Source organism: Eublepharis macularius, chromosome 2 (assembly GCF_028583425.1).
Source record: "Eublepharis macularius isolate TG4126 chromosome 2, MPM_Emac_v1.0, whole genome shotgun sequence".
NCBI classification, from domain to species: domain Eukaryota; kingdom Metazoa; phylum Chordata; class Lepidosauria; order Squamata; family Eublepharidae; genus Eublepharis; species Eublepharis macularius.
In genome coordinates this window covers 169,026,528-169,043,060 of record NC_072791.1, presented here as the reverse complement: position 1 = coordinate 169,043,060, position 16,533 = coordinate 169,026,528, and the positions used below count along the sequence as shown (strand labels likewise).

At 43.7% G+C, this 16,533-nt stretch overlaps 1 protein-coding gene across 1 annotated transcript in view; it reads left to right on the top strand.

Annotated features, from left to right (window-relative positions):
• Nucleotides 1-15,576, top strand: part of MARCO (macrophage receptor with collagenous structure) — a 42,482-nt gene extending 26,906 nt beyond the window's left edge. The window contains exons 11-19 of the mRNA XM_054971877.1: nt 707-814; nt 1,040-1,075; nt 1,874-1,960; nt 2,044-2,097; nt 8,046-8,090; nt 12,673-12,762; nt 13,354-13,398; nt 14,079-14,252; nt 14,977-15,576. Coding sequence (XP_054827852.1) covers nt 707-814; nt 1,040-1,075; nt 1,874-1,960; nt 2,044-2,097; nt 8,046-8,090; nt 12,673-12,762; nt 13,354-13,398; nt 14,079-14,252; nt 14,977-15,107 — 770 coding nt within the window. The 3' untranslated portion in view covers nt 15,108-15,576. The remainder of the gene's footprint in view (nt 1-706; nt 815-1,039; nt 1,076-1,873; nt 1,961-2,043; nt 2,098-8,045; nt 8,091-12,672; nt 12,763-13,353; nt 13,399-14,078; nt 14,253-14,976) is intronic.
• Nucleotides 15,577-16,533: the final 957 nt, after the last annotated feature.

Below are 16,533 nucleotides of genomic sequence, written 5' to 3'. Positions count from 1 at the left end.
GTCCCTTTGATTCCAGCATAACTTCGATGTATCCAAAAGACCAAAATTTCACAGAATTGAATTCTTTGAATTGTTTTCATATATGACAAAGGGCACAAGATTTCAGTGAGGACCTTCCCTTAAATGGCGGGTCTGTAAAATCACAGTCTGTGTTTGTAGTGACCAGTTCTGAGGACCACATCTTATAATAATACAACAACAACAACAAACAACAAAATTTGATTTATATACCACCCTTCAGGAATAACTTAACACCCACTCATGGCTGTTTACAAAATGTGTTATTATTATCTTCACAAAATCACACTGTGAGGTGGGTGAGGCTAAGAGAGCTCTGAAAAACCTGTGATGGCCCAAGGTTACTCAGCTGGCTTCAAGCAGAGGAGAGGGGAATCAAACCTGGTTCTCCAGATTAGAATCCTGCCACTCTTAACCACTATACCAAACTGCATTCAGAACAAAAATACAAAATACACACGAGAGGTCTCAACCAGCCAGTCACAAGACTATTCCCTATTGACTATGGGATAGTTCGAAAATATGTGGCTTCTGAATCATACTAAATCAACTTAATATAGTTGATAATAATATAAATGGGTTGTTTATTAAGTACCTGAGAAGAAAGTTGATGGTACATTAAGTAAGTAACATTCCCCATACACAAACACTTTAGGGCCTAAAATCTAAAATGAGTTTTGTTTAATAGGCTCTCCAGGAATTCAAGGAAAACCTGGTGATAAAGGAGATGTGGGGCCAAGAGGACCAACTGGTGCTTCAGGGCAGAAGGGTGACAAGGGTGAACAAGGCAACGATGGTAAGGGAACAAAACACAATACCAAACCTAAGCTGTAGGTGCCATTTTTAGACTTATGGAAGAGCCTCATTAAGACGTGCAAAAGGCTGATTGAAAGTGTGAACATAATCCTGTTGCCTGTACCATTTTCTATTCTGTTCCTAATGTTTCTTAACATCCTTTTTAAACTGGCCACAAGACACAGAAGTATCAACATATTAGCCAAACCTGTGTGTTCTCTTTCAGGTATGGTGGGTCTCCCAGGAATTCCTGGAGAAAAAGGTACAGTATATACCAATGCAATTTCTTTTCTCTTTTGAAAGTAGACTTTTTTTCTCTCCTGCCTTTATTCCCTCATGGAATTCAAGGCAGTTTATATCAGTGTTTCCCCTAGGCACTAACTAAACAAAATCCTGAGTAGCTTTTCTAGGTTGCTGTATCACGTCTTCATGTTAGATGGGAAATTTACCTCATATAACCTAGACACATAAGTTCTCTAATTTTTGTAGTGATTTCAGCAGCAAGGATCTAATTTCTAAATTAGCCAAACAAAAGAACTCTTTCCTAGGCCTGCAAAAACTAGAAGCTGATCAGCTGTTAGTGCTTGATTTAAAAAATGCTTCTACATTCAATTTTACAAACTGTCCTTTTGCTTTCCATGAGCTGTCAGTGAACTGAGCTTCTACTTCATTAAAGAAATTAATTCAGAATTTCTGTGGCCTCATCAGTTCCAACATTTGTCAATCTACTTTGTAGATCTGCTGCCAAAACTCTGTACTTGTTTATGTAATTAAAACAAACCTGGAGCAAAATGGTGTGAAACTGCTGCAGATAAACCAAACTACAGTCTCAGTCTGCATTGGCTTTTGTTAGTAGGCAACTTTAAAACACACTACCCATGCAATGTAAGCCTGCGGAGCAATTTTCACATTGCTCCATCTGCAAAGATGGTATCCTGTCCTGCAGGATTAAGGGATGCCTTTCTAAATCTTCTCTAACCCATCATATATGGACAAGCTTTTTGCTGTGTTTCTTGAAAGTTAACCTCTCTGCCCATTTATTTTTTGGTTCACTTTCAAGGCATGGCTGGAATTATGGGTCCACCAGGACATCTTGGCTTAACGGGTGCACCAGGAAAAAAGGGAGAGGAAGGAAAAAGTGTAACCGGTAGGTAAATAACAGTGTTTTTTCTGTTGAAATAGTTGTTTTAGAAGGAGTATCTGACACATACATTCTCTTTCATCTTACAGGGCTCCCAGGACTGAAAGGAGATCAAGGGGAAAAGGGTAACAAAGGTGATCCTGGTAAGATGGACATGTTCCGGTTCATTATGTGAAGATCCAAACCTAAAATGACATGATTAGATTTCCTGTTACCTTTCATTTACTTAAAAGTAGCTAGGTGGGTCACCAAGAGGGATACAAACCGCTAGGTGGGGCCTGGAGTTCTTCTGGAATTACAGCTGCTATCTAGACTACAGATCTGGAGGTCACGGCTGCTTTGGAGTATGGAAATGGGTGTCCTCAAGTGACCGCACATCCCCACTGAGCTCCCTCTCATTTAAGTTCAAACGTAGCAACACTTGACTAGAATCCTCTAGGTCAACATTTATTCAAGCTCATTCGATCCTTTACAAATTATAGCAGAATTTGGACAAACCAACTTCAGGCCATGACTTCAGATTCTGGTTTGATGGAACCTAATGAACCATAGTAGTTGGAGTGGCCTGTTTAGCCAATTACCCTTACCATTGTTTGATTAACCCATGGTTTTGTCTGAATCAAGACTGTTTGGCCTTGCCTTTCAAAGAATTTCACACCAGCTTTAAAACCTTGATTTGGATGGCAAGTTTGCCAGTTCAATTGTAACAGCAAACCATAATTTGCACTAAGCAGGAGGTAAGTAAGAAATCACAGCAGAGAAGAAAATATATAAAAACAAAATCAAAAAGAGTCCAGTAGCACCTTTAAGACTAACCAATTTTATTTTATTGTAGCATAAGCTTTTGAGAATCAAGTTCTCTTCATCAGATGCCTGATCCGAACTGGTCAAATACAGAAGAGGAGGGGAGGGGAAAGAACGGGACATATATCACAAGAGGACAGGATGCAATTAGTGTGAAGGCAATCAAAACATTCCTTTGCTTGTAAATGTAAACATCTCCTTTTGGTGTGGAGTCAGTTTGCCGCAGTGAAGGTATACAATTCCTATGTAGTATAAGCCCTCGATAACCACAGCTCTCCCTGCCAGCTGCATCTGACAAAGAGAACTGTGGTCCCCGAAAGCCCACACGCACTCAGGCTGAGATAATTGACAAACAAAGCCCACACTCTCTGGGCTCTGGGCTCCCCCAGACCACGCCTCTGTAAAGGAAATCTGTTACCTGTGATAATGTGATAACCATTCATAGTCTCTATTCAGTCCCAGCTTGACAGAGTCAAATTTGCATATGAATTCCAATTCAGCAGCCTCCCGTTGGATTTTGTTTTTGAAGGGTTTCTGTTGAACCACAGCGACTTTTAAGTCTTTGGTGGAATGTCCTGGTAGATTGAAGTGTTCTCCCACTGGTTTTTGGACGTTTCCATTTCTAATGTCAGATTTGTGTCCATTTATTCTTTTGCGTAGAGGTTGGCTGGTTTGTCCAATGTACAGAGCAGAAGGACATTGTTGGCACATGAGGGCATATATCAGATTGGAGGATGAGCAGCTGTAAGAGCCAGAGACAGTGTAGTTGATGCCATTGGGTCCTGTAATTGTATTCCCTGGGTAGATATAGGGGCAGAGCTGGCATCTGGGTCTGTTGCAGGGCCTGGTACCTGTGCTGGTGACCCTGCTGGCCGATTCATGATTGTAAGTGAGAAGTCGTTTAAGATTGGGGGGCTGTCTGTAGGCAAGGAAAGGTCTTCCACCCAGGACTTCTGAGAGAGAGGTATCATTTTCCAGGATGGGTTGTAGCTCCCTGATGATCGTTGGATGGGTTTGAGCTGGGAGCTATAGGTGACAACCAGTGGTGTTCTGTTGTTAGTTCCTTTAGGTATGTCCTGGAGCAGACTGTTTCTGGGTACTAGTCTGGCCCTGTTGATTTGTTTCTTCACTTCATTTGGTAGGTACTGTAGTCTCAAAAATGCTTGTTGTAAATCTCTTAAGTGTGAGTCTCGGTCGAGAGCATCGGAGCAGATACGGTTGTAACGTAAGGCTTGGCTGTAGACAATAGACCGAGTGGTATGTTTAGGGTGGAAGCTGGAGGCATGTAGATATGAGTATCAGTCTGTTGGTTTCCGGTATAAGGTGGTATTTATTCGTCCATTATGTAGTTGTACAGTGGTGTCCAGGAAGTGTACCTGTTGTGTAGAGTGGTCCAGGCTTAGGTTGATAGTAGGGTGAAAGTTATTGAAGTCCTGATGAAATCTCTCAAGGGCTTCCTTCCCATGGGTCCAAATGATGAAGATGTCATCCAGGAATCTTAAGTATAGTAGTGGTTCCAGTGGATGGGAGCTGAGGAAGCGTTGCTCCAAGTCCGCCATGAATATGTTAGCATATTGTGGTGCCATGCGTGTGCCCATGGCTGTGCCATTAACCTGTAGATATAAGTTGTCACCAAATTCGAAGTAATTGTGAGTGAGTACGAAGTGACAAAGTTCAGTGGCGAGGTGTGCTGTGGTTTTGTCCGTGATAATATTCCGTATGGCTTGCAGTCCATCTGCATGTGGGATATTGGTGTACAGGGCCTCCACATCCGTGGTTGCTAGGATGGTGTCATCTGGTAGGTTGTCAATGGACTGTATTTTCCTGAGGAAGTCAGTGGTGTCCCGTAAGTAGCTGCGTGTGCTGGTGGCATAGGGCCTGAGGATAGAATCCATGTATCCCGAGACTCCTACTGTGATGGTGCATTTTCCTGAAACAATTGGGCATCCTGGGTTACCTGGTTTGTGGATTTTGGGTAGTAGGTAGAATCTTCTCAGCCTGAGCACGTCTACGGAAGCATTCAATGTAAAAGTCCAATGAGGAGTTACGGCCCTCAGGGGGTGTCCATGTGGAATTCTTTTTCCTGGAGTTTTGTAACGATGGTTGCGTATTGCTGGGGTGGGGGGGGTGGGGGCTGCTGAGGCTGCTGTGATGGTGTCTGTTCAGTGCTTTGTTCATCGTTTTGTTCAGCAGAGTAGTTGAAGAATTCTTTCAGTCTTAGGCGTCTAAAATAGGCCTCCAGGTCTCCACAAAGTTGTATGGTTTGTGTGGGTCTGGCTGGGCTCAGGCTGAGATAATTGACAAACAACAACACCTAAAGCAGAATCTCAGCCGTGGAGAAAGAGAGGCCATAAACAGCCTCCAAAATAATTCTGGCATCGTAATCAAGGAAGCTGACAAAGGCGGAGCAGTTGTCATCATGGACAAACAAAATTATATACAAGAAGCAGAAAGACAACTCTCCAACACAACATTCTATAAAATACTACCTTCTGACCCCACGGAGCAATAGAAAAGGGAACTCAATAAAATATTAAAAACACTCCCCATGGACATACAAGAATGCATCCATATGGACACACCCCAGGAACCACGACCAGGAAGATTCTACCTACTACCCAAAATCCACAAACCAGGTAACCCAGGATGCCCAATTGTTTCAGGAAAATGCACCATCACAGTAGGAGTCTCGGGATACATGCACTCTATCCTCAGGCCCTATGCCACCAGCACACGCAGCTACTTACGGGACACCACTGACTTCCTCAGGAAAATACAGTCCATTGACAACCTACCAGATGACACCATCCTAGCAACCATGGATGTGGAGGCCCTGTACACCAATATCCCACATGCAGATGGACTGCAAGCCATACGGAATATTATCACGGACAAAACCACAGCACACCTCGCCACTGAACTTTGTCACTTCGTACTCACTCACAATTACTTCGAATTTGGTGACAGCTTATATCTACAGGTTAATGGCACAGCCATGGGCACACGCATGGCACCACAATATGCTAACATATTCATGGCGGACTTGGAGCAACGCTTCCTCAGCTCCCATCCACTGGAACCACTACTATACTTAAGATTCCTGGATGACATCTTCATCATTTGGACCCATGGGAAGGAAGCCCTTGAGAGATTTCATCAGGACTTCAATAACTTTCACCCTACTATCAACCTAAGCCTGGACCACTCTACACAACAGGTACACTTCCTGGACACCACTGTACAACTACATAATGGACGAATAAATACCACCTTATACCGGAAACCAACAGACTGATACTCATATCTACATGCCTCCAGCTTCCACCCTAAACATACCACTCGGTCTATTGTCTACAGCCAAGCCTTACGTTACAACCGTATCTGCTCCGATGCTCTCGACCGAGACTCACACTTAAGAGATTTACAACAAGCATTTTTGAGACTACAGTACCCACCAAATGAAGTGAAGAAACAAATCAACAGGGCCAGACTAGTACCCAGAAACAGTCTGCTCCAGGACATACCTAAAGGAACTAACAACAGAACACCACTGGTTGTCACCTATAGCTCCCAGCTCAAACCCATCCAATGTATCATCAGGGAGCTACAACCCATCCTGGAAAATGATACCTCTCTCTCAGAAGTCCTGGGTGGAAGACCTTTCCTTGCCTACAGACAGCCCCCCAATCTTAAACGACTTCTCACTTACAATCATGAATCGGCCAGCAGGGTCACCAGCACAGGTACCAGGCCCTGCAACAGACCCAGATGCCAGCTCTGCCCCTATATCTACCCAGGGAATACAATTACAGGACCCAATGGCATCAACTACACTGTCTCTGGCTCTTACAGCTGCTCATCCTCCAATCTGATATATGCCCTCATGTGCCAACAATGTCCTTCTGCTCTGTACATTGGACAAACCAGCCAACCTCTACGCAAAAGAATAAATGGACACAAATCTGACATTAGAAATGGAAACGTCCAAAAACCAGTGGGAGAACACTTCAATCTACCAGGACATTCCACCAAAGACTTAAAAGTCGCTGTGGTTCAACAGAAACCCTTCAAAAACAAAATCCAACGGGAGGCTGCTGAATTGGAATTCATATGCAAATTTGACTCTGTCAAGCTGGGACTGAATAGAGACTATGAATGGTTATCACATTATCACAGGTAACAGATTTCCTTTACAGAGGCGTGGTCTGGGGGAGCCCAGAGCCCAGAGAGTGTGGGCTTTGTTTGTCAATTATCTCAGCCTGAGTGCGTGTGGGCTTTCGGGGACCACAGTTCTCTTTGTCAGATGCAGCTGGCAGGGAGAGCTGTGGTTATCGAGGGCTTATACTACATAGGAATTGTATACCTTCACTGCGGCAAACTGACTCCACACCAAAAGGAGATGTTTACATTTACAAGCAAAGGAATGTTTTGATTGCCTTCACACTAATTGCATCCTGTCCTCTTGTGATATATGTCCCGTTCTTTCCCCTCCCCTCCTCTTCTGTATTTGACCAGTTCGGATCAGGCATCTGATGAAGAGAACTTGATTCTCAAAAGCTTATGCTACAATAAAATAAAATTGGTTAGTCTTAAAGGTGCTACTGGACTCTTTTTGATTTTGCTACTACAGACTAACACGGCTAACTCCTCTGGATATAAAAACAAAGTATCTGTCCTGTAGTGCCATACTATGGCTCAGCATTATGTATGAACTGATTATAATATCTTCTATTACCTCAGAACTGTGAACATGAAATATTTGATGTACTTCATTAATTTGTCTCATGTTTTAGGGCACTACAGGGTCTGCACCACACAAATCCCCGTAGAATTTAGAGTAATTTAGAATTTGTTATTCTGATTTATTAATATATCCAGATAGATACTTGGTCAAGGCCAGCTCATAATGTAAAATAATACAATACACTCATAAACAAAATAAATTATCAAACAAATTAAGCAATAAACCATTCAGCTGCCTAAAATGATGTTCATAAAACATTTCTCAGGCTCCAGCAAATAGTAAAAACGGTTTTGAAAGAACCCCTGACTTAACAGGCTGGTTGACAAGAAATATTTTCACCTGGCTCTAAAGGAGAATAAGGTAGGCTCCTAGCAGGCCTTAAAGGGGAGGGCTTTCCAAAAGGGACTGGAAATCACTGTGTTGAAAACATCTTACTACATGTATAGCAAATAAAATTTTGAAATTATATTTGGTTTTGTTGCCCTTTTAAAAACTGCTGCTGCTGCTGCTGCTGCTGCTATCATCATCATCATCATCATCTAGGCCTCACAGGAAGACAAGGGCTGAAGGGGAATCAGGGAACTCCAGGTAAGGTGGAGTTATTCTGTGAAACAAATGACTAAAAAAAATGAGGACTTATCAGACATTTTTGGGTGATCTCTTTTCACCAAAAACTACACTGTAAGGAATAGGCTAGAATTATGTTTGGCAGCAGTCCCAAGTCTCCAGGAGTTTAGGAGGGTCACACCTTGATTATGAATGAACCAGAAGGTAGAAAGAGATTGACAGGTAAATTCTAAGCAGAGTTACTCCAGTTTAAGCCCATTGATTTCCAACTTCCCACTTCTGCTTTGTTCTTTTCTTCCCCAGCTTCCTTTCCCCAACAGTGTTCTTAGGTGTGTGTTTGCTGCAGCTGAGAGAAAAACAGCTGTTTGAGGGGAAGCAATGCAGGGACAGGGGGCAACAGAATTCAGCATCCCTCCTTCACTGGCTACCACCCAGTTGCTGGGAAGTAATGGCAGCTGCCCCAGGTGGCTAAAAGACAAGTGAGCCAACCAAGGGACAGACCAAACAGGAGGAGCAGAATCAGGCACTGGGAAAACGGAAAAAGACAGGGTGATGGAAGGCCTTAACACTTGGATTGTTGGAATTTTATGGCTGGAGGTGGCTTGCCAGAGCTGAGGCTGGTTATAATCGAATGTGGCCCCAGCTAAGGGAATTGAGAAGAAAAGGAAAGGACACAGCTGAGTGGAGTCAGGAAAGATTAGGCAGCAAGTGCAGAAGTAAGAGATGAGGACAGGAGAGGGGGGTGGGGGGATAGAGCTAGATCAGAGGTGTGATTTGGATAGGAGACAAAGGGGAAAGAAAGGAGAAGAGAGCCCCTGGACAGGACACATGGCTAAAATTCACTGGGCCCTTTCGCAGGCTGCCTTATGCACCCTGGGGCTGGACAACTGATGAAGGCAGTCCCTACTAGACATGGGCACGAACCAAAAAAATTTAACGACTCTGCGGTTCGTGGTTCGGTGCCGACGACGATCCCAAAGTCGCAAACCGCAACGAACATTTTCTGTTGCCGAACTGGTTCGTGGGGCACGGAATGGCCCCCGTGGCACTTAGAGAGCCCATATTCCCTGGGAGTGTTTTGCAAGGTCTCCTACAGCCATCATCCAAGTTTGGACAAGGGATCTTGGAGTTATACCCTCTCCAATCCAAGGCCCCCAGGAAACTCCCACAAAAATCCAAGCTCAATTATACTCTCAGTCTCTCTCCCCAAAGGCTAGCAAGTGGCAAGCAAGAGCTCTGTCCCACTCCACTGCTCGCTGAAAGTGAAACCCAGCCTGGGAGCCCACGGCTATTTTATAAGCACAGGTCCTATTGAGCAACGCATGAGGTCTGTCTTTGACAGGGTTTGCAGGGATGAGATTAGAGTGCCCATGGCTACAGAACACCCCCTTCCCCCTCCCTCCCCTGGGTGTCTTCTCCCAACTTGTAACCACTTTGCAGTTCCGTGGTTGGAAAGAAGACCTGCCGATCAAGGTAAGCTGGGCTTCCATTTGGGTTTCCAGGGCAACAGAAGGAGCGCAGACAGAGTTCAGGCATTCCCCGGCTCCGTTTCCAGGGGAATTAATTGCTGGTGCCTGACTGTCTGGCTTCCTGAACCGTGGCCGAATGCACCGAACCAGGCTTCTTCCAAACGCAGGTTCGTTGGACGAGGACAATCGCGAACTGCCGGATTGCGATTGTGCGATCGCCAATTTCGTGGGTTTTTGAAGTTCGTAATGCGGTTCATGCCCATCTCTAGTCCCTACGTAAGCATTGAAAGTAAGGAAGAAAGGGAGCCCAGAGAAGTGTCTGGTGGCAAAATGACAAGAAACAAGAAAGATTATTTGATTTTAAGAAGAAAAGATGTTGACAGCTTCTTTCACACTACATCCCAAGAGTTATGACATGTTCCTGCCCATTCAAATATCCACAGTTACCAAGAAACCTTTTCAGGCAACCAAGTTTTTGAATTGAAGACATAATTCAGCATGTGATCCCTTTCAAACATAGGATGTTCCACATGACCCTCAAGTGGTACAGTCACATTAAATGACTGTTCTGTGTGCACCATTGCACATATGCATAATTTTCTACATACATGTGGTTAGGGACAGCACCAGTCCTTAGTCTGTGGGCTACCACTGTGTAAATCCTATGGAATATATTGAGGCAAGCTTGAAGGAATTGGGTACTGTGACTGGTCCTATTCTATGGGCATGCCTTGGGAGAGCCAGAACCTATGGCAAAAAAAATGGCAGTGTATCTTAACAACTGTAGGTGTCTTCTCAACAGGCCTTAAGTGTTAAGTAATGGCTCAGCCCAAGTAGCCATCAGACATATGTCTGTATGAAGAAACCACAGTTTGAGATTCTAGAGGTGACTGAGTGAGAAGCAGACAGTCACTACTGTGAGACAGCTGATACACCTTGAGGTTGCAGGCTCCCTTACTTTGGGGATCTAATGTGAGATCCCTAGTCCACTATCCAGCAGGAGTGTTTCTTTGCCTCCACCCATGCTCTACTTGTATATGTGTAAGCAAAGCAAATACTTCAAAAATGTTGCAAGCCTCCTGTGCTCTGCCTTCCAAAGGGAACCAACCCAGGACCTAATTACCCATTATGAAGTCCAAGTTGCCATTGAAACTTGCAATTGTGAGATTGTTGTGAGATTCAATTCACGGGTATGCAGTGGGGGGGAGCAATTCAGATTGGGACTGTGGAACACAAGCAGATCTGAAGCAGCTCTGGGCAGGCACTATCTGCTCCACTAGGGGCTCCACATGTACTGATGGGACACAGGCAGTTTTCCCCAATGGGCCAGCTTGTAGGTTTCTTCTGGGCCTTTTCAAGACTTCACTCCCTGCATAGCACACGCCTGATCCAAATCAAGCCCTAAGAAGTGGCTCCCAGTGGGGAACTCATAACTCACATAGGATTGCAAGTCCTCAAAGTGGACCTCGATATTACCCAAGGACTTTGTAACATATACTGTAGTTATGCCCTAACCAGGTAAGCACTACACCTGGCATTACTCAGTGCTCAGAGAAGTAGGGCAAGCATATCAATGGGGATTACTTATCAAGGTTCTGAGATTACTACTGCAATGCATTCTCTGTGGCACTGCCAGCGCCAGGGTTTCTGGTGCCTGCGGCAACCCCCCACACGTGCGCACGCAGTGTATGTGCGCCACAGACTGCGTGATGACATCACCACGCAGTGGAAGCCAGGGGCATTGGCCGATGGATGGCTGGGGTGGTGGGCGGAGGCTGCTCCGCGCTCCACATGCCACCCCGGCAGCAGCTCATGGCTGCTGTGCCTGGTTGGGGGTGTGTGGCAGCGGCATGCACACACACCAGCCTGCGTGATGACGTCACATGTAACATCACAGATGTGCATACAAGCTGGCCCGGATGCTACAGTGGGCGGGTGGGACGGCGCATGGGTGGCCTCCCAGCTCTCTCGCTCGGTTGCCCTGCGCTGCCCCAGATGCCTGCCCGCAGCTGCTGCGCCCAGCCTGGGGCGTGTGCTGGCAGTGGTGGCAACGTGGGGCAGGAGAGCTGGGAGGCTGCAGCTCTGTGGCACTCACTTCTGCCCCCAGCACCTCCTCTGGTGCCCCGTGCCCTGAGGCAACCACCTACCTGGCCTCAATGGGCGCGCTGGCCCTGGTAGTAGGGACCATATCACTCCAATCTTGGTCCTCCTACCCTGGCTCCTAATTTGCTCCTGGGCCCAGTTTAAAAGTCTGTCTGTCTATCTGTTTGTCTCACTTAGACCCAAGGCAGATTACACAATGCAAATCAGTATGATCAACAGCTAGAACATTCAGTGAACAAATACAATAGGGCATGGGTTGCGGAAATTTGAATAACAGCAATAATCTGAACACAGAGATGAAACATTGCTGAGACAAAACATGAGTAATTAAACAAGACATTTTGAATAACACAGAAACTACCCAGCAGGAGCATATCTACATCAACAGACAGTATCTATTACAATATAGTCTCTACAGACCTGTTACTTGAGTAAAAAACCTTCCTGGATAATTCAGGTTTGCATAGTTTGGGGAAAGTCAGGAGAGAGAGAGCTTTCCTGACCTCAGGTTGGCCATTCCATAATAAAGCCCTGTACAGCTTGGTACCAGCATGCCTTAAGGACCGCCTACTCCCATATGAAGCTACCAACCACAGTGGTCCTCTGCAAAATCCATGCTTTCAGTGTCCCCACCAGCTAGGGGGTGGCAAACTGGTGGGGCAAGCCAAGACCAAGCCTTCTCAGTTGTAGTGCCAAAATTCTGGAATTCCCTGTTTCCCTCTTTCACTGTCTTCTGCCAGCAAAGGAATTCTTTTTTGTTTAGTGTTCCCTCGCTGATTCTCATTGGGCCTCCTCCTAGTTTGTGTATCTGTGAGTTTATGTTATAAATTCGGTGACCATAAAGGATTGAAAAAGGGGTAAAGATGGGGAGAGAAATTTTCATTTTTAAATATAAACTCTGATTTATGAACAAGGGGTAGTAACTTTTTGGTTACTGTATGGAATGCTTCCATACCTTGATAGCTTTACCTTTTTGTGATATATGAGGTTTTTTTCTTGGTAACACTAATACACAAGAACCTTTTCCATAGGGAGCAGAGGTCTGCCTGGAGAAAAAGGAAGTTATGGACAGAAAGGTGAACCAGGAGCAAAAGGAGAAAGGGGCTTTATGGGGCCTAGAGGTAAACACACACACACACACATTTTTCTGAGGCTTCTCAGGATTGGGCCCATGCATTCAGTTTTAGTAGCATCTGGAACTATCGTGTAGATCAGAATTAGAATTCAAAATCATCTCAGTGACATTAAAAATGAGGTTGAAAATAGCAGAATTGGAAAATCAGTAAATAAACAGCAGAGTGATCAATGGAAACAAATAATAAAGGTACAATCCATCCCTACATGCCTTTGCATGAGTGTTGTCAGTGATAATCACTAGTTCCAATGCAAAGAGATCATGGTGAGAAAAAATGCCGGTGTATATTCAACTCTGCCCCTTGTTTAGCTCAAAAAAGGAAAGAGAGAGAAATTTGCACATTTTGAGATTTGTAAAAGGAGAAAGAAGAAATGCTTACAGGGCAGCCTTGATTTGCTAAATGTAGTTGGGAAATAGGGCAGTGTTATGGCTGCACTGGGACATAAAGAAAAAAAGTACAGCTAGTGTCTTTGGTTTCTGGGTGAGAATTTTCATTCCAAAATATATTATTATAAAAATTGTAACCAGATTACCTGGATATTTGAGCAAACAGTTGTTTGTTTTGATGTTTATTCAGGATCTCCTGGGATACAAGGACCTAAAGGTGAAAAGGGCACTCCAGGTAATTAACATTAGTGTTTTTTCCCCTTGTGTTATCAGAGTAAGGCCACCCAAAGTTGGTTGCAACTTGATGTCACTTTACACAGACACACCATTTCAAAGTATTATAGAGCTTTACTCTGCATATGGAAACTCCACATGAGTTGGGACTAGTCCATGTGGTTCAGTGTCTTACTGGACCAACTGCACAGGCACAATAAGGACCTGTCCATAACTCTGTTCCAGCTATTGAAATAAATGGTGCAGGTACTGATTGACAAGGAGAGAGAGGGAGAGTGGATAATTTCCTAGCACATAAGGCACTGGACACAATAAATAGTACTATATAGGATAGATGGATGGATAAAATACTTTTCCTTTCTTTATCCTATGGTTAAATCAAGGCCCAGGAAAGAGTTCAAACTGATGAGACACTAGGTTACACTAAATGTTGTCCACTTAATACCCTGGCTTATTTTTTTGATCTGGAAGCTATGAAGAAGCAGAAATGGCTTATTTTTAAAATGTAAAGTTGGGGGTGGCAAGTGAAACCTGTTGTTCAATAGGAGCACAAATTTTGCATCCCAGTAGTCAATGTAAATGGAGTGAAAGACAACCTTTCCCATCTGTTACACATACCTTGGTCAATGTCGTGAGATCTTACCTTTTTTGTTTTGATATACATTTTTTTTCAAACTACAGCACGAAGTCCCAACATAAGAATTGCTGGAGGAAGTAATCGGGGCCGTGTTGAAATTCTACATGATAACCAATGGGGTACAATATGTGATGATAACTGGGACCGAAATGATGGAACGGTGGTTTGCCGAATGTTAGGATACAGTAGGGCAACCAGCACCTTCACTGCAACTGCAGGTAATCTATTAAATGATTGCATGGCTAATTTAAGTCACAAAATGAAAGATTCAGTTCCATTACCTGTAACTACTTTTAGCCACTGAACCTTTTTGGCTCAGTTCAGTATTATTTAGCACTCATTACAAAGCCTCAAATAAATGCCTGTCTCAGGAGAATCAGATTTATAGGAAATCAGGGTTTGGAATCAAATTTGCTCCTTTGGCCTAACAAGTTATACGTCAAATGACTCTCAGGACTGAAGTATATAACATTTGTGAACTAGGAAATTTTAATCTTGCCCGTTGTAACTTGACTGGTTGTTACACCTTGCCACACAAAAGAGTTGTGCTGGCTTTCCATCTTAGCTTTAAGGGCAATTTTAAAAATGTTGGTTATTTTTGATCCCCAAATGAAAATAAAGTTGGTCAGAGGAGGGAAAGATGGGATCAGCATGTGAAGGGGTGAACTAGGAAGCTAATGGAAAATGGGGCTCAAGAAGTACCCAGAGGGAATATTCAGAACTGGGCCTAATAATCAAAATAGCTCTCTTCATATCCTTTTCTCATCTTTTATTCTTTTCCCTTTGCAGAAGGTCAAGTGCTATTTTCCCCTTTGTTTCCTAGCCTAGTCATCTGAGAAATGTTAGATGTCTCCTTTCGAGACACATTACTAATTTGTGGTACGTTGTTTGTTCTAAATTAACTCATTCCAACTTCTTTTACTTCTTTCTGGTTGATACCAGGCACTGGAAAAATCTGGTTGGATGAAGTGAGCTGTTCAGGAGCAGAAATCTCCATTGATCAGTGCAATAAAGCCTCCTGGGGTGTACATAACTGCAAACATAATGAAGATGCTGGTGTAGAGTGTTCCTAATAGCAGATTGTTTGCCACTTACGTCTGTCAAATACCTGAATACTCAATGAAATGCTTCTGCACTGCCATTCAATGGGATGGGGACGTATCTCTGGGCTAGTTAAGCACTTCATTATTTTTTAATCCCACTTTACCCATAGATTGCTATAATATCCTTAAGTGGCAGAGGGTCAACATCCGTATCTGGCTACATTATTAGAATTATAACACTGTCAAAGATTGGTGCATTAGCTATTTTTTAAAGAAATCCAAAAAAGACGATAACTTGAAAATAAGCCATGCTGGGTTTGTAATCTGAATGAATGAATTTCCTTTGTTGGATGCTATGATATTGGAATATTTATCATATATTAAATGTACATTGTAGACACTCCAGGTGGGACCTGGGAAACTGTTCGTAGCTGTTGTCTCTTATACCTTTATACGTTAACCATGTTCTTCGAGCCTATTTTTTCATGCTGAATATATAAAGCTGAGCCTTGTTTATAACATCTGTATTTCCTTTCATTATTGATCTGTGTGATCCAATTGCATCTGGCCAGTTAAGTCACAGGATACTCTCCATGCTTCAAAGAAGGAGAGAATGATAGCCTTTTCCACTGCCCAAGAGACAAGCTGCCTTTTACAAGCTGCTCACTGGCACTGGCAGTATTGAGAACTGCATGGGGAAAACAGCAGGCAAAAAAGTTATGTTCTTCTACTCTGCTCAGCTAAGAGGGTCTTCTGCTGGAGGATGGCTCCACATTCAACTATGTGGAATGACAGAATACAACTGAAAGCCTCCAGCTGAACATATAGTTTCCTCCTGCACCAGAAGCTCCTTCCTTTGCATGTTGGATCCTCCCCCTCAGCTCAGCTAAGGGCACAGCCTTCTTCTGACAGACGGAAGAAGAGCCTCTTTCTCCATACGATGGGGAATGTCAGCGTTCCTACGTATTTCAAACAAGCCTGTGAATTGATAGAAAATATTCTTACCCCCCCCCCCAAAATGACAAACTGTACTTCATCAGATTCCCCACCACCACCCCCCAAAAAACCTCTGTAATTTGAGCAGGAGTGATTTACATGATGAACTACCTTTAGAACTGATAGTGGGTTGTTATCATTGCAAACTGCAAAATTATCAGCTTTTACGTTGAAAATGTAGGTTTGCCCTCACTGATGAACAAACCTTGCAACTACTTTAACAAACTCCTCTTAGGTACTTAATGTGTTAGTGCAAACTCACCTTCACCAATATAAGAAGTAGATGGTATAAGCAGAAGCCTAGGAAAATCTACAATAAAGCTTTCCCAGACTTCAGCTGGTCCATAGATGGGAAACATATGGGGACATCTGTAAGGAAGGCATGTCTGCTCTACAACTTGTTAAAACTTGTTTCTGTCCTTTCAACTGTCCTGGCTACCAATCAAGGAATCTTGGTTAA